The 22,496-nt window shown below is 30.0% G+C and overlaps 7 protein-coding genes and 1 long non-coding RNA gene across 10 annotated transcripts in view; 2 read left to right on the forward strand and 6 right to left on the reverse strand.

Moving 5' to 3' along the window:
- Positions 1-3,253: 3,253 nt before the first annotated feature.
- LOC139091898 (uncharacterized) lies at positions 3,254-4,329 on the forward strand. Its single transcript, XM_070642146.1, has 5 exons — positions 3,254-3,450; positions 3,590-3,661; positions 3,750-3,884; positions 3,947-4,059; positions 4,117-4,329. Exons 1-5 carry the CDS (start codon positions 3,405-3,407, stop codon positions 4,312-4,314), a joined length of 564 nt encoding a protein of 187 aa, XP_070498247.1. The 5' UTR covers positions 3,254-3,404; the 3' UTR covers positions 4,315-4,329.
- A 10-nt stretch (positions 4,330-4,339) lies between these two features.
- On the reverse strand, positions 4,340-7,171 carry LOC139091897 (endothelin-converting enzyme homolog). Its single transcript, XM_070642145.1, has 6 exons — positions 6,671-7,171; positions 6,328-6,456; positions 5,588-6,242; positions 5,238-5,524; positions 4,778-5,118; positions 4,340-4,718 (listed from the first exon to the last, which is right to left on the reverse strand). Exons 1-6 carry the CDS (start codon positions 6,918-6,920, stop codon positions 4,368-4,370), a joined length of 2,013 nt encoding a protein of 670 aa, XP_070498246.1. The 5' UTR covers positions 6,921-7,171; the 3' UTR covers positions 4,340-4,367.
- A 373-nt stretch (positions 7,172-7,544) lies between these two features.
- On the reverse strand, positions 7,545-8,602 carry LOC139091916 (coiled-coil domain-containing protein 1-like). Its single transcript, XM_070642165.1, has 2 exons — positions 8,338-8,602; positions 7,545-8,273 (listed from the first exon to the last, which is right to left on the reverse strand). The coding sequence occupies exons 1-2, from the start codon at positions 8,451-8,453 to the stop codon at positions 7,586-7,588; spliced, it is 804 nt and encodes a 267-aa protein (XP_070498266.1). The 5' UTR covers positions 8,454-8,602; the 3' UTR covers positions 7,545-7,585.
- Positions 8,603-8,947: 345 nt separating this feature from the next.
- LOC139091914 (uncharacterized) lies at positions 8,948-9,829 on the reverse strand. The gene is made up of 2 exons (XR_011544556.1): positions 9,575-9,829; positions 8,948-9,519 (listed from the first exon to the last, which is right to left on the reverse strand). It is a non-coding gene; the product is annotated as an uncharacterized lncRNA (long non-coding RNA).
- Positions 9,830-10,010: 181 nt separating this feature from the next.
- Positions 10,011-10,766, reverse strand: LOC139091915 (E3 ubiquitin-protein ligase trul-1-like). 2 transcript variants are annotated; one of them, XM_070642164.1, is made up of 2 exons: positions 10,559-10,766; positions 10,011-10,496 (listed from the first exon to the last, which is right to left on the reverse strand). In XM_070642164.1, the coding sequence occupies exons 1-2, from the start codon at positions 10,672-10,674 to the stop codon at positions 10,043-10,045; spliced, it is 570 nt and encodes a 189-aa protein (XP_070498265.1). In that variant the 5' UTR covers positions 10,675-10,766; the 3' UTR covers positions 10,011-10,042. The 2 variants fall into 2 exon arrangements, with proteins under 2 accessions (XP_070498265.1, XP_070498264.1); XM_070642163.1 differs by having other exon boundaries at positions 10,011-10,502.
- Positions 10,767-11,011: 245 nt separating this feature from the next.
- LOC139091877 (E3 ubiquitin-protein ligase TRAIP-like) lies at positions 11,012-12,091 on the reverse strand. The gene is made up of 2 exons (XM_070642119.1): positions 11,923-12,091; positions 11,012-11,862 (listed from the first exon to the last, which is right to left on the reverse strand). The coding sequence occupies exons 1-2, from the start codon at positions 12,036-12,038 to the stop codon at positions 11,310-11,312; spliced, it is 669 nt and encodes a 222-aa protein (XP_070498220.1). The 5' UTR covers positions 12,039-12,091; the 3' UTR covers positions 11,012-11,309.
- Positions 12,092-12,418: 327 nt separating this feature from the next.
- LOC139091879 (cytochrome c oxidase subunit 7A, mitochondrial-like) lies at positions 12,419-13,362 on the forward strand. Its single transcript, XM_070642122.1, has 3 exons — positions 12,419-12,558; positions 12,759-12,869; positions 12,930-13,362. Exons 1-3 carry the CDS (start codon positions 12,547-12,549, stop codon positions 13,068-13,070), a joined length of 264 nt encoding a protein of 87 aa, XP_070498223.1. The 5' UTR covers positions 12,419-12,546; the 3' UTR covers positions 13,071-13,362.
- A 1,862-nt stretch (positions 13,363-15,224) lies between these two features.
- LOC139091899 (uncharacterized) overlaps positions 15,225-22,496 on the reverse strand; it is a 111,528-nt gene continuing 104,256 nt past the window's right edge. For both annotated transcript variants that reach the window (XM_070642148.1, XM_070642147.1), the window contains exon 7: positions 15,225-22,188. In XM_070642148.1, the coding sequence (XP_070498249.1) occupies positions 22,131-22,188 (58 nt within the window). In that variant the 3' untranslated portion in view covers positions 15,225-22,130. The remainder of the gene's footprint in view (positions 22,189-22,496) is intronic.

The raw sequence follows: 22,496 nt of genomic DNA on the forward strand, positions 1-22,496 counted from the left end.
TCATCTCTTCTTTCGAGGAATATAGATGAATATCAGCAGAAACAATGTGTGTTGATCCGGAATTTCTAAAAACCCAATAGCAATATTTTGATCCACCTACATCATGCATAGTCAGACGCAAAGACTCAACAACGGCCAATTTAATTTAATCTTCACATCTGATTCGAATGAATGAGATTCACAATTAGGAAAATTCCCAAAAGTAAAGCATGAATGAAAAGTTATTCATTCATAAATTTCCCGAATATTTCAAAGCACTTGAAATTTTTCAATTAAAAATATGAAAAATCACAAACAAACAAGCAGAAGTCGACAATAAAAGTATCTGATTCAGAACATTACAGTTTCATTGAGCAGAAAATTCATGGAAATAAATTATAAAAGATTTTGTTTTTATCGCTGAAAATAAGGAAAAAAAATGTAAAATCTTCTTCTCATTTCTTTCTCGGAAATTGAGTTTGTGTGACTGATCAATCTTTAAATTGAATGCTAATTCTGTCATAAATATGACATTAAATTAAGCTGTTTGAAATAATTAAAATACAATCAATAATAAGTAAATGTGTTTGATTATTTAATCACATCAAAATACGTCAAAACGATGTGCACTATGACTCAAATGTGGAAATGTATTAAATATGGAGATTAAAATGATATTTCCATAAACCATAAGTTAATGTCATATGAATGATCATCAATTATATGGATGAAGTAGAAAAAAAAAAAAAAGTTATACATCCTGTGGAATATTGTATGTTATAGATGGTTTTAAAGATATATAATTAGAGGAAGCAATAAAAGGCAATACTTTACCAGATCGGCACATAATGAAATATTGCCACAATAGCGACTAATCGACAGTATACTTTGCGAAAACATATGTGTCGTTGGAGTTTAATAAACATATTAGGGACTTTGATTCTTTATCTACCTTTTAGGATTCAAACAGTTCATTTTGATTCATTTAGTTATTCTGCAACTGACAGCAAATATTATAACGGTCGTTTGAGATTTGAATATTATTTATTATTCGTAGTTGAGTGCCCTTATCGTCCAAAAGTTTATTTTGGTTTTGAATTTCGAAGAATAAACATCATTGTGAATAATTAAATCAATTTTGAAGCTCTTAATTTCATTTAAACCTTACCATAATTGCAAAACAAAGGTCTGATAAGCTATTCTTAAAGAAATTATAAGTTATAAATTGCAAACAGTGTTTTAATAGTGAAAAATAAATTTTAAAACCGAGATTTCAAATTCGACTCCAAATCAGAGTCACACCGGCTTGAGGACAATATTTCTCTTATTTTCTATACCGTGTGCCTTTCATTAACGTCAATTCAATAGCAATTCTACTCATTTCAAATTGAGTTTCATAAATTCCCAACTAGATGTCGCTACTTTCTTCATTCTCCTCTACTCCCGCACAACCATCATCAACATAGATAGTACAATTTCTCACATAACATCAAAACTACATTTAGAATAGCTCACGTCTCTCTACATTTGCATAAATTCAAATGAATAATTTCACTTTGCAAAATATATTCTCAATTTAAATAAAATCTCGCAATTTAATTCACTTAAATAATGATAATATCTACATTATATCATCTCATTTATTTTATCAAGCATATATAGAATATAAAGAGTCGTAACTACTCAGACTGACGAGTCAGTTGACTGGAAAATTTTCGACAACAAAGATGAAAATAAAAATTTTCTTCGCATTATTTTTGATAATATTTGCAAGTATTGAGGAAGGAGATTTTTTGGAAGAACCAAAACAATGTGAAGGCAAAGATTGTGAGAAAAAAGTAAAGGAATGTCAGGCTGGTTTTTGGGGAGAGCCATGTAAAAAATGTGAATGTGATGATCGTGCTGATACTTGTGATTATGCAACTGGAAATTGCTTTTGTAATTCTAAAGGCGTAATTGGTGATAAATGTGACAAATGTGATGAGAAAAAGTTATACAAGGGAGATCCATCGACTGGAAATTGTTATTATGATCTCGATAGTTCTATTTACGTTTTTAAATTGACATCACCAGCCAATAAGCATCACACAAAGATTAATTTCAAATTTTCACCTGAAGATCCAAAAGATGACATAAATTTCTCAATAAGCTGCTCTGAAAATTGCAATCAATTTGAATTGTCCATGATCGCAAAGGAACACGGAAAGGATGACAAAGTCGTGATCAACAAAGAGAAAATTGAAGGAAATAAAGTCTTTGAAAAGATTTTGTCACACAAAGACTTCAAATTTGGAGTTGAGAAGGAAAAGCCAATAACTGAATTTTTTATTCATGCTCAAAACTTTAAGGCACCAACTGTGTTTAATGTTAAGGTTATTCCTGAGTCAAAGAAGCATGATACATTCTTGACGTTCTTTGAGTCATAATTTTGCTATGGCTATAAGGTTTTTGGATATATGATCATTTTTGAGATTAGAACTTTGATTATTCTTAACAATTCTTAAATTTACGATGGAAAGTTAAGGCATGGACCTTGAAGAAACATTTAGAAGCTCAATAAAATTGATATAAATCCACAGATTCATTACAAATCCATGAAGCATAAGTCGGTTAATTGATCCATAATCTGGCAACAGTTTACCTGACTCTTGCATGTTTCCGGATTTAAACCAAATCCGGCACCAAGTCACGCCTGACTTGATTTTTGATCAATTAACTGATTTATGCTGTTTACGAAATCCTTTTAAATCCGCAAAATCGAACTGCAATAACCAATTTCTAGTATTTAAGCTAAGCATTGATTAGGTTCAAAGCTAACTTAAACCTCATCTGCATTTGATGAGTCACTAAGTGCACAGACACCAAGCCTTCAACTCTGATCATCACCTTAACTCCCAGAAACCAAAGAAATCACACTTTTTAATCCAAGTAAAAACTGAATTCACACCTTTAATCCCAGGATATTATCCCATAAAGACAATTACTTATACATCCTCTAAACTACCTACAATGTAGATCCAGTCATAAAATCTACAATAACCATTCACAATGTCCATTCTTGTCTCGTAAATTTTACTTTTAAAAACATTAAAAAACTTTTTTATTTGATTGTGTGTAATGCTGAAAATGATCATGATATGAATAAATAATTAGCATATATTCAAATTATTCTTTCGCATTTTATTCTACCAAATGCAATGAACAGTTAATCACTGTTTGTTCTTCGTTGCGTTTACATCGTGTTGAAGACGGTTCCTGCAAGAATAATAATGTTGAGAATTTTTGCAGTTTTTGTGATTTTTTTGATCGGAAAGTGTCAGAATGAAGTCAATAGTCCGATTGTGTTTTATGATTTGAAGACTAAAGAGCCATTTGGTCCACCAATAACAACTATTATCCCTTTTTCTGAGAATTCTAGTATTAATATGTCAAGTATTGTGAATATAAGACTTCCGTTTATTGGACAGCCGTGTAAGTTTGAGTATGGGTAGCAGAAGTGCTATTAGGAGCTGGATTGTCAATCAAATCCAGTAATCTAGTGACCATCCAAGTCAATTCCTTGAATATCCTGTAAATAACTCCAAAAATTTACCCTTTAATCCCCTTACAGGTGGTTGTTTTGATTATCAATGCGGATGCTGTGCTGGAATGTCAATGGAACAATTTAATATCAATCAGAGAAGTAATAGTCACGTGCATTATGCAATTTAATATAATATATTCCATCTAATTTAAATAATGAATCTAATTTCCATATTTTATCAAACTAGTGTGTATGAACTTCACATATGATCCCTATGAATTTGCTATAATGATGGATATGAACATGAATGAGAATAGTGTTTATTCCAACATGATTTCTGGAAAGAATCCGAGTCCACTTTGCTTGCCTGTTCCTACTGGACGTAAGTTCATAATTTAAATAAATTTTGGAACCAATATTTAATGAAATTTGGCCTGTCCTTAGCAATTCCGCTTGGAATGGAGATGTGCGTCAAACTCTTCAACATATTCACACCTGGGTACAATCTTCACATGTGTATGGATGTCCTGGCACAAATTCAATCATCACCAATGATTGTAAGATTTTGACTTTCAATCCACAATTGATCTAAACATTCCATAATATATCTATAGATTCTCCATTTTGACTGCATGAGATTCGGACGTGATGGACCTGCACTACTTAAGCCAGAAGAAAATGGAGGTTTAGAACCAGTTGACAGTGGAAGTACGGGAGAAGAAGGAATGGAAGAGGCAATGGTTGTGTATGATCCTCTTCCACCAGAAGAGGATATGAAGAAGAAGAACAGAACTAATGTCAATAAAAATTAAGTTTATTTTAATGATTCCGTGTGGAACTGACAATAAATTAACTAATTTGAGTTTTAATATCTGCGGATTTTTTCGTATTCCTTTTTTAGAAGCTCAAACTCTTGATTCTCCTTATCCGTCATTCCATCGCAGTTAAAAGCTTCCCGGAATTCTTCACGTGCTTTGAACCAGATGTGGAAATACTTATACTGAAGATTTAAGGCATCGAATTGATACGAGCGATGATTCATGTCATTTTTCATAAAGTAAGAGTTGGCAAATGTCAACCAATACATTTGTTGATTGCTGAGTGTAAATCCGGGTAGTTTTCGTTCTTTTATGCCGTTGTTCCTTTCCCATTTGACATAATTTTTATATCCCAATTGAATGCTGTCGTAATTAAATGTATATTCAAGTCTGTATTCCTGGTTGGGAGGAAAAGATCATGAATCTTGTAGATTACAGACGGATTTAATCTACTTACCGACTTCATGTGCTTTCTTAGACCTTCATTAATGCTTCTCACAATCTCAGTAAATAAAGTTGCTGTATTATAATACCTTGATCGATTTTTATCATAGTATGGATATTCCAGATAATCAATTGGTATCAGCAGTAAGTCACTAACAGGAAAATATTTAATAGTATCGAATTTACTCAATTTATATGCTCGATAAAACCATCCACGCTTAGATTCACCATCAAGCTTTTCTGCATATTTTTTGAGTTTGACTGAAGTCTCTAAAATGTGTTCGTTGCCTTTCAAGTCGAGTTCTTCATAAATTTCTTCTAATTTAGAGTCATCAAAGATTTCTTTGCGGCCACCTGGAAGAATAGAAGTAAACAATTAGGATTGACAGTGTACCTTGATGTTGACTGCCAGCAATAAAGACTTCGGGCAGTCAATAGAGGCCATGGATACCAATTGATCAGTAAACAAGTACCTGGAAGGATCACAACTTTCTTCAGCTTCCTTACAACATCGTCCAATATAGTTCTATCAAGCTTCTTGTCAGTTCTAAGCTCCGCAATGATGTCATTGATTGCTTCGCGAACGAAACCTTCAGCATCTTTATAATTGTCAATTTTCATGTACAATGTAGCATAAAGAGAAACCAAAACAGGAGAAAAGTTTGTTTCTAAATAATTAAGGCACTGCTGTTGACGTTCGAGATTTTGTTGGGATTTTAACTTCTGGTCGTAAGCTTTATTGATGGGGTATGGCACATATCTGTAATTATGTTAAGGATATTAAGGTTATTCAAGAATAACATGACTGGTGCTGTATACTTACGTATGCTCAAAATCGTACAAAAATCCTAAATGAAAGACATCCATCAAAATCCTAATTGGAGTATTTTCAAGCAATTCCAGCGTTTTTGCAAATAATTCCCAATTTTCTACCATAACTTCTTCCTCTTCAAGAATTGGTTTTGAATGTTCTAGATATCCATCGTTAATAATTTTAAACCAGTTCAAACCAAGACTCGAATTTGGCATCAAAATTTTGTTTATGATTCTTATTTTTAAGACCATTGGCGTGAGCTTCTTGTCAGGCGGGATAAGTTCTAGCTTCTTTTCCAAATATGAAATCAAATGATCAACAGAAGCATTAACGAGAGCTTCATCAACTCGAATCATAAAATCAATTTCCTTTAACCTTCTCAAAAAATCCTCTTTTGCTTGATCACGATTCTTAATCAAAGCTTTATGTATAAAATCCATGTCATGATTGAATTTGAAGCAAATTATCTCACTTTCTGGATCTCTTGGATTTCTGCATCTACTCATTGTGTATGCTAAGAAAAAATCAAGCTTCCACGATGGATCAAAGATGTTTGATGTAATATTGACTAAGTCTGGCCACCAATCAGCTCCATCAATCAATGGAAATGTCTTATTTTTGGAAAAATCTTCTACTTCCGATTTACCATGGCTGTTAATGTATTCTGAAGTAAATGGTATAATTTAGTTAAAATGGCACAACAGAGCAACTGTTGCGTCACTGTGGATCTCAAAATCCACAAACCTTACCTGGATCAACACATTTTTGATAAAAATTCTTAGCAATTTTAAACACACGGAGGTCATTTTTATTGATCGGCATTTGCAGCAATTTCTTCTGTCTTTCGCGATGTAATTTGAGATTATCGAAAAGAAAACCTGCAGACGAAATTTGCAATAATGTAAAACCGGTTTAACTGTGTCAAATTATCATTTAGGTTTGTAAACATTCTTTAAATGTTAGTGCTTAAAATAAATGATCATTGACCACACACAAGTCGATTAAATAGTAATTCAGACTTAATGACACAATTTCATTCAAAATTCGTGTCAATTTCTGTCCTAAATGCAAAGATATCCTTAATATTCATACCTGATCTTTCCTGTTGCGTTTGATTCCTTATAAAACTTCCGAGTGCAAATTCCTTAAAATCATTGCATGGCTTAACTGACTCATTAGTCGTTACAGATTTTAATAATCTAGATGCATCCTGCAAGCACACTTTACTTCCACAAATTTCTTCTTGCGGAAGTTTACTACCATAACTTCTTAAACTATAAACTTCACATACTGAACAGATTACCAGAAACAAATTCAACAATATTATATTTATTTTTCTCATCGAGAACGATCAATGGTGCTTTCAGAACGGCAGTCAAATTGGTACTGTCTCTGCTTTTTTTTCTTTCTCTGTGGTTTTTTGGGAATCTGTGCGTATTTATTTTTGTCAATGGATAGCATTTAAAAGAAAGAAATGTTTACATTGCCGGTTCTGTCACTGACCTCGCGAATATTTCTGGTTTTGAAGATATAAGAACGATTGAAAAAGTGACCAAAATACAAAATGAGATTAAGGGATCCAGTTTAAATGCAGAAAATGTTACTCAAAACATTTAATGGATCACATTTGTCAATTGTCTAGTACAGTTAGTCACACTTTTGCTATTTCAGTCCTCAAAAACTGTTTTTCATCTAATTTTGGATTCAAGATATTTATCAGCATCTTTCATTTCTTAATGCCTAGTTTCACATGTTTTTACTTGTGATAAATGTAGTTTAATTAAAACGACTTCCTATTTAATAAATAAATGAATGTTTTTTTCATCCGACCTCAAATACAGACTGAATTTTTGTATTAAAAGGGGTTTTCAACTATGTACAATAAATATTATTCAAATCTCAAATGAACGTTAAAAAAATCATAATTTAGATATGAAAATCTGTATATTTTATTTTTTGGCACTATTTTAATTCCTATAATATGAATTTTCAGTACATTAATTAATATTAGTCATCATCTAAAAAGTCATTTCCATCAAAATCATCAGGATCGTTATCATATTCATCATTGATATCAATATCAAAATCATGAGCAACCTCATCATCATTATTCTCACTATAATGATTACTTCCAGCACTTAAGACGTCATTAACATCATCATTAGCATCGTTCTGATCAATTCCAATCATTAAATCAAAATAATCAGAATCATCAATAAATTCGTTCTGTTCATCATCATCAGGATCATCGATTACATTGTTATGATCATTGTCTTCATCACTAGCATTTCCAACGTTCAAAACGTCATTATTAACATCATTAATAATAAAATTATGAACCAAATCATCTAAAACATCGTTTTGATCATAATCATTTAAAGGATTGGTGGTAATACCACCATTGTGACTTTCGAAATTCAATGCATCAATTGGATTCATTTCATCTTGTGGATCTTCTTCGTAAGAATCGTCACTACTGTCGAAATCATCAAGTAATAAGTGTCCATAAAGTTCAAAGAATCTTTGTTGATCTGTCTGCAATGGAGGACTTGTTACTTCATTTTTAATTCTAACTCGTTCAGAAATAGCTTTTGCAATAGCTGCAATATCATCATCTGCAATTCCTTTTAATGGAACAACATCAACTGGTGAAAAGGTTTCTCTACAAATAGGGCAATTTGCTTGATTCTGACATCTTAAAATTATAAAATAAGTAAATAAACAAAAGTGATTCATGCATTATGAAATTTAATACTCACTTATCTACCCATTGAAGTATGCATTCTGTATGATAAACATGTCCACAAGGAGTACTTGAAACAGTCGATTCTTCATTTTTAAGAGAATCAGTGCAAATACAGCATTCAAGTGACATTTTACAAACAAAAATATATCCTCTAATTGATCACAAATTTAATATTCCTAATAGCTAATTTTGGCACTAGAATTAATTATTTTAGCAGCAAAAATGTTCTCTTTTAAAGTCTTGATCTCTACTGACAAATTTTTGACCTTTGCCCTGATCTATTGTTTACTCAGATAAACTAAAATGACATAACAGATAATTAAACGTTGAGTTATGTTATATTATAACTTACAGTAATGTTATAAAGATTTAATAACTTTGTTATTAATTTATTACGTAAGGTTATAAAAATAATCAGCAACACCTGAAAACCACACAAATTATTAAAATACAAAACATTTATAGAGCTTTATAATTTGAATTTCAAATTTGAAATGACCGTTATGAATTTTTGTTGAATTCTTGAAAATTTTCCAGAAGTGATCTACAATACATGTTAACTCATGAACAGAACTGCCACTCCAGACATTCCGTATGATAACTAAAAACAAAAACAATTCAAATATTTTGATGACTAAGAAAAAAAATTATTGCGAAAACTTTATTGCTTAATCAAATGACACGGTTTCATTACCCGAGCGACACAAATGGAGATGGCTTCGTCACGTAGATATTAAGGCCTCGCTAAACCTATTTGTGTTACTCGGGTAATTGAATGAAAATTAAATCTATAGCCAATTTGCTAAGAAATGTGTATAGAGTTCCAGTTCATTATCTCCCATATTGTTTACTAAGTTAATCACTACACGTGACTCCCCTGTATTCATTAGGTCCGCGTCCACGATTCCTCGAGTTGTCTACTGACATCCTTCGTGTTTGTTGTTCTTCACATTGCATTTGAAGTCTCTCAATTATTACATCCTTAGATTTCAATTCCTCATTCGCAATATTTAATGCTGCCAACACAGATTCAAGTACATTTTGTGCTTCTTTTTCCTCTTTTTCGCGATTAAACTGTTGGTTACTAGCCGAGCTGGATGTTGCTTCACACTCTTTATCTAAAGTCAATAATGGTATAACATTAGATGGCAAAAAGTTTGCACGACAAACAGGACAAGATCCAGTTCCTTGATTGCTATAACAAGTTATAATTAATTAAATTTTCAATTCTTTTTAAACTAAATGCTCACTTTTCTATCCAATCCAACAGACATTGTCTGTGATAGACATGTCCACATGGTGTACTTGAAACTCTCGAACCTGGACTTAAAAGTAAGTCTGTGCAAATACAGCATTCAATTTTCATTTTGATAAATATGTCTTTATAATGTCAAAGAAATATGCCCAATGCACTCAAAAACACAATTACTACTGACGACGAATGATATTTTAGCACTTAATTAATTTATTTGCTACTGTAAGTAATATTCTTACTTTTATTTCGTTTGTACATAACCTGAAAAAAAAATGCTGTTGTACTGTTTTATCATACAGTTCAATAACTGTTGTAAGGTTCAGAAATTCAAAATTTAAAAATACCGTTAGACTTTATGTAAATTTAGTTAAGAAATTTTATTCTTAGTTCCACTTTTTAATTATTTAATATCTTTACAGATTACACTTTAATTTCCTATTCGATAATACTAGAATTATTGATATTATTGAAGTCTTAAATTAAATTCCAATTCATCGTCTTCAAGGTCATCAACATAATAATTAAAGCCGCTGTCATCATAATTTGATGAATGTGCATTATCAATGCAGTTTTGATTATAGAAAATGCCTTGTGGCCCTTCAGGCTTCTTTATACGTTCAACATGCATCTTTAAGCTTTCAATAATTGCTTCTCGGGTCTTTAGCTCAACATGAGTTCCACATTCTAATGCTGACAATCTATCTTTAATATCACTCATGTTTGTATTGATGTCCACCAATGAACTCATAATGTCCTGTAATAATTTTTTTGTCTCCATGTGCTTCCTTTCATGATCTGCAGATTGATTAATTGCGCCTGCTGTCATATCATCAATATTGTCTAAAGTTAGCAATGGAATGACCTTATTAATATTAAAATAATTTCTGCAAGTTGGACAACTTGCTCGATTTCGAACGCTGGAACTAGATCAATAGGAAACATGAGTAGCACATGAATTATGAAAATTTTTTAAACATACTTTTCAATCCAATCTAAAAGACATTGGGTATGATAAATATGTCCACATGGTATTGTTGAAACTCTTGAACCTGGACGTATTAATAATTGTTGGCAAATACAGCACTCTACTGGCATTTTCACGAATTAAACTTTTTTGCTGATCTAGCTCGATTGGAGGTTCAACGACGACTGGCAGTCGTATATGTTTATTTGGATATTTTTGCGTTTTGTCGGTGCTGAATTTGATCAGAGAGATGAGAAATTAAAGAAATATTGAAGATTTATTTAATTTGTAAGATCCAATAAAAATTATAACGGAAATTTAATTTTCAAATCATTCCAATAACTTTAGAAGCATTCCAGTGGAAATTCAAAATTATTCCAGGAATATTCCAATGAAATATCCATGTGAAACATCCAGCAGGACTCAAAAACCTTTAAACATGCTAAAATAATAAAAATATCCTTAAAATACTTTTGTAATTCACAATTTTTATTAAGAATTTTCTTTATAAACTGATTAAGATATAAAAATACATAAAAAATAACTTCAGTTTGTCCTTGAAAAACTTAATAAGTAAGCTGATTGCAGGAATGAGTCATTCATAATATGAGGCAGAAAAAATGCTGATAAAGTCGTAATCTTTAACATATTACAATTTTGATTTGTCTTTTAATGTTAATGCGCATTTTTATTAATCGATTCCACTTGAGGCACTTATTAATCTTACTGTATAATGTAATCATATTAAAAGATATAAATGCAGTAATTAGAATTCTCCAAGAATCATTCGGTCGGAAATGTCATCGAATTTTAAGGATAAAGTGAGTGCTGTTGGCATCTGGTTTTCGCTGTTTGAATTTTGTAAGACATGCTCTTCATTTCTAGCTTTTACATTCTTTTTCTTTAATTCTCCGATTTGATGTTGTATTTCCAACATCTGTTTGGCCGCTTCTGCTCGTTGACTTTTCAACTCTTGAATTTCCTTCTTCAGACCGACAATAATTCCATCTTTGGCCTTTAATTGATCCGCTGCTGGATGTCCACCGAGAAATCCTCCCTCTTCCATTTTGGTGATTTTTTGCTTTAATTCAGCATTGTCATTTTTCATTTCAGTCACAGTCGTAGTTAAATTATTTAATGAATCAACTACAAATTCCATTAAGCTTCGCGACTCGGCATCTCGCTTTTCTAAATGTTTGACATAATCATATATGGCATCAATTGCTTTTGTTTCGTTGTCATCTAATGAGTGTAGTGGAACTGCTTTGCTTGGATCAAAGTTTGTTCGACAAACTGGACAAATTCCTTTATTGTTGTTCCTATCAAGTTATACTTTGAGTCATAACATATAGCAATTTCATAATTTTATCTATACTCACTTTTCTGTCCATTCTTTTAGACATTTTGTATGATAGACGTGTCCACATGGTGTACTTGATACTTTTAAACCTGATTTTAACAATAATTCACTGCAAATACAGCATTCAGATGACATTTTTGGGGATTTAAAATTTTTTATCTGTACTTTATGGAAAATAAACAAATACTAAGAAATGTTGAAGGGATAGTGACTTGGTTATAAATGTTATAGTTTCAAATGTAATAAACTACCTAAATTACTTTGTAAATGCTGGAATTGTTTAGAATTCAATAAGTTCGGACAAAACTATTGAAGAATTTAACGTATTTTGTAGTTTTAAAAATTCAGATAAAATAGTTTCGTTAAAATATTTTGTTGATTTATCTTCATTTTCAATGCATTAATATCCTTAATATAGTTTAATTTAGGTATAACATCTTATAAATTATCAAATATAAACTAAAAATCTTCCAAAAACATTAAAAATACAGATAAAATAAACAATTCGTCAAGTTAAAAATAACGACTTTTTAAAATTCAAACAGTGCGTTTAGTAACAGTTTTTTCGATTTTACTATCACTGAACGAACTCTGAGAAATAGCTGAAAACTTTTCAAAAGGAAATTCGGAAAAATCGATAAAAATGAACGCTAAGGTGAGTAATTCATTCATAAAATGCACTAGAATGAAAGTGAAAGTAGTGCAACTTGTTGCACATTCAATGCAACTGCGCCGAAAAGCGAATTTTATGATTTTTTTTTGCATAAATTGGTTGCATAATATTTTCATAAAATTTTTTGCAGAATTTTTATCACGTACATCGAATATTTACTGATAATTTTTATTTAATTTCAGACAACACTCCGTTTATTGCAAGCTACACGCCAATTCTCAAGATCAGCAGCATGCAAAGATCAAGTTCATCCTGGATATAACAAAATTAAGGCAATCCAGGAACAATTTCAGGTTAATGATAAATAACTAAATTGTGTAACAAATTAACTATAATTCAATGTTATATTATAGAAACCAGATGGACTTCCAATACACTTAAAGGGAGGTGCACTCGACAAAGTTCTCTATGCCACAACAATTGTTGCCTGTTTCGCTGGAATCCTTGGTTTCGGACAAGTTGTCTATGATCTTGGATTTGCAAAAAAGAATTAAGCTGTTTCTCTAAAAATAAGAATAAGTAGTCGACTTATCTTGTCGATGCAATGCTGCTGGGATTTTAAACATAAAAGTATATAAAATGAGAGTAATGTGGATACTTAAGCATTTACAAATGAAATATCCTTCTTAAGAAGCATTTATGCATCAAAAAATCAACTTACCTACCTTAAATTCCGCATTTATTAAGTTATATGAATGATGAAGATGTAAAGTTTTATTTTTTATGTCACAGAAATAATATATTAAATACCCAAAAATAAAAATTGAGCATTGGCATTGATGAGAATTTCCAAAATTTTGAAAAATTGAAAAGAAAAATCTAAGTATGCTTTTTAATATTTTTCATTTTTATTCGAGCAGGTGAAAGTGTTAAAATTGTGCTCTGGAACAGTAAATTGAAGTAAGTAAAATGTCTCTTTATTCTGCTGAATATTGCTGGAATTAGACTCTGATTTGAGCTTGATTGGAAGAATCTTCTAATTCCTCAACGATTTTTGTTGAGTAAATATCAACTGTCGTTTAATATTCAAATTATATTTGCAACAACGTTACAAACAAAAAAATCAATATTTATTTAAATTTGATGCATGTAAGTTTTCAATCGCAAACAATTTCGAATCCTTCGAAACAATGTAGTGAATGAAAAACGGGGATAAAAACTACGTTTTTAAAAAATAAATGACAATTGAAAATTTTTAAAATCCAAAGATACGTTACAAACAAAAAAATCAATATTTATTTAAATTCTGATGTATGTAACTGTTTTCTTTTATATAAGCAATGATATCAATGATCAGTTGAGTCTTCATTTCATGAAATTTCATGAGAAGAATTGATAATTTTTAAAAAATATTTTTGAATTTTCCGCTTTCATAGTTGTAGATTTTCCCCTTCATTTAAATATTTTAGTCTGCTTTCTAACTTCAAACAATAAACATCATCCATAATTAAATCCGTAAGGAAGTTCTTTAATTATACTTATTCGTAAATAAGCGTTAATGCTTTATCTTGTTAACAAATTTTTATAGCAAATAACGAAAGTTGAAGTTCGTAAACAATCTAAATCTTTAAATTTGACAGATTTTCAAGTTATTCCTGTAAACTTTAGTTTTCCTCCATTTTCATACTGTAATAAGATAGAGTTAGTTTTCATTTAAAAAGGAAACAAAACACAAATTTTATTTATTTCACAGTACTTTTATTTCTTTAGCCAACAGAATAGTTTATAACAAATATCATCATCCATTGTCATCCTTTTCAAATGATTTTTTATTTTTTCAATATCTGTATAAATTAATTAATTTGCAATGTATCAAGATTTCATTTTGTTTTTACTTTTTTATTAAGTTTAGTAAGATATATTTTTATTAATTCTATGCTTCTTATACGACTTTTTTGAGCTTTTCAAGCTAGATTTTACCTTAACATTTTAAGACATTTAATGTGATAATCTAAGTTGGACTTCTAAAGCTGTAGTTTCTTCATCTTTTTCAACATTTTTTTACTTTATGATCAATTTATCGATCGAAATGAAATTTTCTACGTTTTACACTTATTTCGCATGCAATAATGATTAATAATATTTTTTTATTTATTTAATATTCATAGACATTTATTTACGGGTTTTTGTGGATATTTTATCAATAATTTATAAGGGATTTTTCGCCTTTTCATTTTTTATCTACCAAAAATTCTTTTACTTTACTTCATTTTTTCACCTTTGACTAAATTTTTTGTCTTTTTATAAAGGAAAAGTTTTAAGCGTTTTTCTTTCTTTTTTATCTCATAATTTTGTTAGAAGGTTTGCAGTGATGTATAAGCTTTGATTTGCGGTATACTATTTTGATGGTGCTTCATTGATTCCAATGACATTCAGGATTTTCAAAGTCATTGCTGAAATTCCTGATAAAATTAACTTTATAACGTACAATTTTAATTTGAATGAATCTTCGTTAAGTTTAGTTGGTTTGTTTTTTCAAAGTTGATTTACCCTTCAATTATAGTAAAATCTGCTCAAATAAATCATTTTAATCTCAGTTATCGAAGAGATAAAACGTGTTTTCAATCAAAAAACATAATAAAATCAAATTTTGTAGTCAAATTAACCAAACAAGGGCGAATCTAGTGAGAATAACTTCAATTCCCTTACAACTGAGGTAATACTCAAAAATTTATTAAAATTAGTAAAAACAAAATTAGTTTTTAAATAATTTTGGAAATTTCAAAGAAATCTACTGTAATCAATAATCAAAATAAGACCAACCCTCAATTCTAAATCCTCGTATACCAAAGTCTAGACACCACTGCTTAAAAAGTTTTTAAAGAAGGCTAATAGATAAGTAGATGGATGGATGTATAGATAAAAAGTATCTTGATAAAAAAGAAGAATAAAAAAAATTATTTCCTCACGCCCACCACAAAATAAAAGCCTTTGGAACTTCTTTCATCTCAAAAAGGAGAAAAGAGCTTTCTTTTCTCATTATTTTCACTGTTTTGTATGGAAAAATATTTCATAATATGTAAGCTCGAAATCAAATTGGTTTTAAGATCATCATCATATTAGTAAATGTTAACTCAATTTATATATATAAATATCTTATATATATTATATCTTAACCCTCTTCCTTCATCCTTGTATTTTTTTTTAAAAAATAACTTTTACTCATAATGTATAATGTGTCTGTTTTGTATAGTAGGTACATACGTAAGTATTCAGATATATGAATATGTAAAATGGAAAAAAAACTTATTAAAAGAGAGAAAATTTTAAGGAAATTTTGGTAAATTGTTACAATAAAGAGATAGATGGAAAGATAGATTGTCTGGAGTGTTGTTTCTCTGTATTTTGTTTTGTTTTTCTCAGTAAGTAGTTCTATTGATAAATATCCCTTTTAGGTAAATACATAAAACATTAATATTTGTGTTTTTATTATTATTGTTATTATTATTCTGTTTTTTGTGTATATAAATGTTATAGTCTTGTCATTTAAATTGGTTTTTCTTCTTTTTAACGTTCGAACCCAATAAACGGTTCTTCCTTTTTTCGGCAGACTGAATTCAAGCCATTCTTAAATGGTTATTAATACATGAGGATTGTTGTTGTGGAATAATTTTGTGATGATTCTCGGATGTGCTCTAATGTTGTATAAACTTTTTTTCTTTTTTTTTTGGGAAAATGCTTGATACAAATTAGATTATGGCAATGCTACCTCGATCTCTCTTTAATTTCATTTAGTTTTCATTTGGTAGGCGACTCAAGCTTCTGTCATGACTACTGTGGAAGATGCTCATTGAATATAAATTTTATAGAAAAGGAATGGTTCCTAGGCAGTATGTAATTAATGGTATCATGGTGATTTAGGTTGTTTGATAGTTTGGTGCTTTAATGTTTGTATTCAAAAAAAGGATTAGATGTATGGATTATGAGCGATTCATAGCTAGAACTCTAAGTCGATTCAGATTATGAATGGAGTCTAGTCGGGTTAGTCTCGGCTCAAGGAATCGAGCCTACTTGAGTTGATTTTTCCATACAAAATCCGAGTCGACTTCAAATTCTGTTCACAACTAAGTTCCTAATGTGGATTTCATGGATAAAAGTAGTTTGTAAGGGGCGTCAAACTAAGCTAATAGTTTTCTGATCCCGGTAAAGAGTTAGAGTTCCAATTCGCTTGATCATATCGCCACTGAGTTGCTTGATAATACATCAAAATTATCCCGCTCAATTCCGCGTAAACATCCCAAAAAATGCACAGAATTCGCTCAATTTGTTTAATTTAAAATTGCTTTAAGCAATTCCAATTCAATATCCAAATAAATCCATATATTGAACGTTTCTTTTTTCACATCCAATTGAAGCAGATAGCAATATTGTTGTAAATTTATACTCAATATGGCATGAGGAAAAATATGTTAACACAACTGCTGAATGCGATACAGATAAATTTTAAATGCTTTTTTTTCTCATTTCCCCCAAACTCCCTTTTTTGCACGAGAATCAACAGAATATTTGTAATGTATGTATAAGCTTAAATCAATTTTCTCTTATTATGTATAATTTATATTCATTATTCTCATATCTCGCACTAATTTGATAATAAAAATTTGTCATTTTGATTCATGATCATTTTCGCATTGGAACGAAGACAGAGAAAAACAAAAGAAAATTGTGAAAATGTTAAAATAATTTATTTCAAGAACATTTTCATTTCAAGTATCATCAACATAATCTAAGTACCTTGTAGCATAAAAAAATAAAATAAATAAATGCGCATCGTCATGAATTCTGCCTTTTTTTTCGGCAACAATGAAAATATTATTTTGTCTTTAAGAGGTTTAAAGGATTTTGGCAAAAAATCAATGTTTGTAATGGGTGATCCTGGTGCTTGATCTTTCAATGGCATCTCATTTTGAATTGTTAACCTTGGAATACTTTAAGATACAGATAAAGTCTCAAAATAATGGAACAAGATTTGTAAATTGTTATGAATTGGATGTAGGCCATTTTGGATTGAGCTTTTATGATGTAGTTAGGTTTTATCTAGCTGCCGATTAGTGAGTGGCGCTGTAGTGAACTGGTGAGGCTCGAGGGCGGGATGGTTTAGCACTTCTTTACGTAATTATTGCAATAATAACCCAGTTCGAGACTTGGCAGAAATTTCAACAAAAGATTGGATCAGAATCCCACTACAAACTGCAGGTCTACTGGGTGCAGAGGTATTGCGCGTCCTTACTCATTACGCAATCATTCTGCAGCTCTAGATTTCAATTATTTGATCACTTAAAGATTTTTTTAGATTGTTTCTAAACTATGTATTTGATTGTTCTGGATTAAGGCTTGCTAACCGACTTTTGACTAGAATGGTGACAGCTTTAGCCTTCCTTTAAGAGTAAGCCTGGCTCTAAGTTATCAATACACTGATATCATGTAGGTTTATTCCTTTTTGTAACTTACACTTGCATTCTTCCACAGTTTGAGGTTAGATTCCTCATTTTGTAGTTAGATTCCACCAAAAAGCTCGCCTCCCTAACCTTAGAATCTCCCATCTAACTTAATGATCCATTTTCTTGCCATTTGCCACCCCACACATCCATTAAATAAAAGAAATCATCAATAATTCTATTTCTATCGTCAATAATGTAGACAAATTCAGTCATTAAATGGTGGGATTACTCGTCAATTACTCTTTGAGTGATGCTTTGTTCAATTGATTATGTAATGTTTGTATTTTTGTTTCGTAAATGTTTATTTCTTTTTGTGTTATCGCATTGGACTTGAAAATATACTTTCGTTTCTGGATTTTGGTTGTTTTCATCAAAATACTATTGAACTTTTAACATAAATAAGGAAGATAAATTATTTTATTATTTTAATATCTTAAAAATAAACTTCAGTTCACTTTACAAACTGATGTATTCGGTTAGCTGCTACGGATATTATCGTCCCAAATCATTTAAAAGTTCAATCGTATATATACATACATATAGCTTATTTTTTTGTATACATAATAACTCTAATGATAATTTTATTTATAACTCTAATATGCTTTTTTTTTGTTGCTTTAACAGTCATTAGACATTCAATTAACTAGCGGATATTCTTAAGCTCTCAATTTATATTTCTCTCTTTAATCTCATTTTAGTTTTTCCTTTTGTGCTTAGTAATTTATTAATTAATTTACCTTTATTGTTGGATCTATAATGGAAATTGATTTTCTTTTTTTTTATATATAAACATTAATACATAGTTCCCAGTAGGATGCTATGCAATTTAATAGAATTGATTCTGCCTGTAATGCTGTTTATCCTCATCTTCTTTTCTTCATAATGTTAAAATATGTTGCTTAAGGATGTTATGTAACATGTTTTTGTTAATAAAAATCAATTAAAACTTGAACTTTATTGCAAAAACAATGCAACGGTAGAATGAATTTTGAATTTAATTATAAACTTGATTGTTTACTCTTTTGTGTTGTATACCCCTTTATGTTATTGTTGTTTACAGTTGTCTTACTGTTCTTTGGAACTAAAGATCAAAATATATACCTTAATTTAATTATTAGATTACCATTTATGCTGTCTAACTCAGCATAATAGCTTCAATATCAGCAATAATATGATACATTTGAACAAAATATTCAAATTTCTCAACATTTTCAATTAAAACTTAAGATTAAGCAATAAATTTCCCATAAACAAAGGTTGAACTAGACAAAAAACACACCGATATCATTGCTCATCAATAAATCTAATTAGTGTTACATGAATACACGAATTCCATAATAGCCCACGCGGAAAATCGTATTTTCATGCAATTTCATTCATGATCTTAGATTTAAGTGAGCTTTTGAAAAAGGTAGACATATCATGCAGAATTAAATTATATTCAATATCAATTTAGTGTGACGGGAAGGTAACTACATATTTTTTTGCGGTTGTTGTCATTGAAGTTGTTGATTATTTAAATGGATTTATGTCTTTTAAATTATTTTCTTTAGTAAATTGCAACAAAAAATTAGAATTATTAGTTAAGACAATCAATCTCCATTATAGATTCATTTAATTACTGTTTAATACTTAAATTACAATTAATCAAATAAATATTTAAATTCAGAAGGTCGAAGGTGATTAGGATTTGAAGATTTGTTAGTTTTGTTAATGAAGGTTATGCTGATATTGGTGTTGGATTAGATAATATCAATATATGGTCGGTAATACTCTAATGCTTAATCTTTGGCACATGGTAATGTTTGTTTTGGAACACATCAATTGAATGCTCTAGGCAGCTTTAGGCTACTCAAAAGTAGAATCTATAGAATTGATGTTATTGGTATGTCTAATACTTGCACCTAGATTCATCAATTATTGTGCTGAATTTTATTTCAATGACTTGACAGCAGAATTTGCTGTAAGTTCTAATTCACTGTAAATTCTAATTAACTAAACATTTTAATCTCCAAAGTCCTAATTCCCTTCAATTCCTGATTACATAATTCATCAATTTTTCAAAAAATCTTATTTGTTCCTTTGCAGCATATGCTTTGTGTGTATAATGTAAATATGTGTATGATATACAATGAGTTAAGAGAGGATGAAAATGAGATGAATAATTTTTCATTAATAAATATATTTTATTATCTTGTGGTTTTTATAAAGCCCAATAAAGAATTAAATGTCTTCTCTTTTTTGTTGTATGTATGTGATAAGGATGAATTGTGAAAAAAGTATTCAATTTTTATTATCGAAAAATAGCCACAGACAGTAAAAATTGCGTGAACATCGAATATAAGTTATTTATGTATCTCTCATTTCATTATATTTTGTGAATTTAAATCTTTTTTAGCAATTTTCATTTATTTTTTTTTACGCTTTTCTGTTTTCCATTCATCATGAAAAATGTTGAACACAATGATTAATTTTTTATATTTATTTATTTATTTATTTTTTTCTCGGCTTCACTGTAAATATCTATGGAGTTACTTTTTTCTTTAGTTTTTCATTTATATTGTAAAAATGCTATAATGGCTAATGTGAAACGCAATCTATCTAGTTACTCTCTTGTTTTTATTCCACAAATAGAATCAGGATTGAATCAAGATGAGAAGTGAAATAGGGTGAATCCTGTTCTGTTTTGGGATATCTTGGGTTGGAGTAGAAGAGATTTAGGGACGAACTATATCTTTGGGTAGATATAGAGCATATCCAGAGTTGGAAAGGGGACGATTATGCTCTTAAAACAGGATTTATCTGAATATCTAGAATACTTTTGGGAATCTTCAATATATTCCTAATTGGACCAGCCACACCCACTCCTCCTCTCTCACCTATTCTCCTTTTCTCACCTATTCCCTCTCTCTCACCTCTTCCTCCTCAAACCTAATAAGTGAGCGGCCCTTAAAGTCATCCCGAATAAAGTTCATTCCCTTAAAAAATAGAAGACAATGCACAAAATAGGGCAGTTTAGGTATTGGTCCTTGCATTGTACTTCTAGTCAAATTATGGACAGACATGCTTTAGAATCTACCAAGTCAAGTCATGTCTTCTTATCTTTTTGTAGCAACCTAGGCTTCACATCGGAGCATGGTTCCAGGTAGTAATAAGTAAGTAAGTAAATATGTCTCTAAAAATTGATGATCCAGTAAGTAAATATGTCCCAAAATAATGATGGTCAGCAACAAAAAAGCAATCATTCAGATACCGAGAACCTTCAAAGTCGTCGTTGGACCACCATCACATTAATCTTAAATCCATCAACATTTCCCATTCCACTAAAGACATTCCACCCAAGTTCAGGCCAGTGTGTGACTTTCTCAAAAACGAACGTTAATTTTTTTCAAAAAAATATTTTTTGTCGTTAATATTCAAAGTTTTTTGACCGTTACTTTTATTTTTCTTCATAACGGAAATTTGTATTTTAAAATAAGTTGAGTTCGAAATGTTCAAATTTTTCGATAATTTAATATCGAAAAACTCGAATTTGAGACGACGACACTCTGGTTCCGGCATTGATTATCAAAGATGGTTATGGATTTAAAGATTTAATGTCGAATCTCAACCAAGAAAAATATTGAATGGAAATGAGGAGATAAAATGAGATAGATATTAAGAAGGACGCAAAAAAGGAATCAAAAATTGTGATTTGAATCGCACGAATAAATTTTTGGCTATAGCCGTTCTTCTATTGAATTGAATAAATATCATAGATTTGATGAGAATAAAGGGAACAAAAAAATTAACATAATTTTGGGCTAAAAGGTCGCAGACAGAGAATGCAAGAGAAATAAAATAGAATTCGAACCTTTTTTTAGGTCATAACTACGAGATCCCTTTTCTTCTCATTCATATTGTAGTTTTACACATATGATAAGAAGAAATATGTCTTAAAAAAAATGTATTCGGATGGATGTAAAGTGAGACGACAAGAAGTATAAAATTTTAACTTCTTATTCAATTCAATTTCAATACAGATATAGAAATATATATATATGTATATAAATTTTTATGTTTTTGCTTGTGTATATATATATATGGTTTTGGGTGGCTGAATTTTCATCTCATTTAGTCCGTTTCAGTTCTTTTTTCTTCAGCTGAGCCTTCATATCTGACATCCATGTAACTGTGAATAAAGAAAAAAATTGGGAAAAGAACAAAAAAATTTAATAAACATTTTTTATTGATTTTTTGTGACTTTTGTTGAGTATTAAAGGGGTTTAGATGGAAACAATTGATAGAAATCTGTTGGATTAGGTTTTTATTCAGTTTGCAATTCATTGTTATGCAATTGACTTTTTAACGGTTAAAAATAATTTGAATTTTCTTTCGTTAAGTTTGGTAGAATTTTTTGCAGGTTTTGTTGACATTCAATTCATTGTTAATTAAAATATTATAAAAACTTAGGAATAAGAGCAAATAAAGGCAAGTTAA

The sequence above is a fragment of the Chironomus tepperi genome, unplaced genomic scaffold (genome assembly GCF_022539635.2).
Source record: "Chironomus tepperi strain 1889 unplaced genomic scaffold, CSIRO-AGI_Ctep_v1 contig_262, whole genome shotgun sequence".
Classification (NCBI taxonomy): domain Eukaryota; kingdom Metazoa; phylum Arthropoda; class Insecta; order Diptera; family Chironomidae; genus Chironomus; species Chironomus tepperi.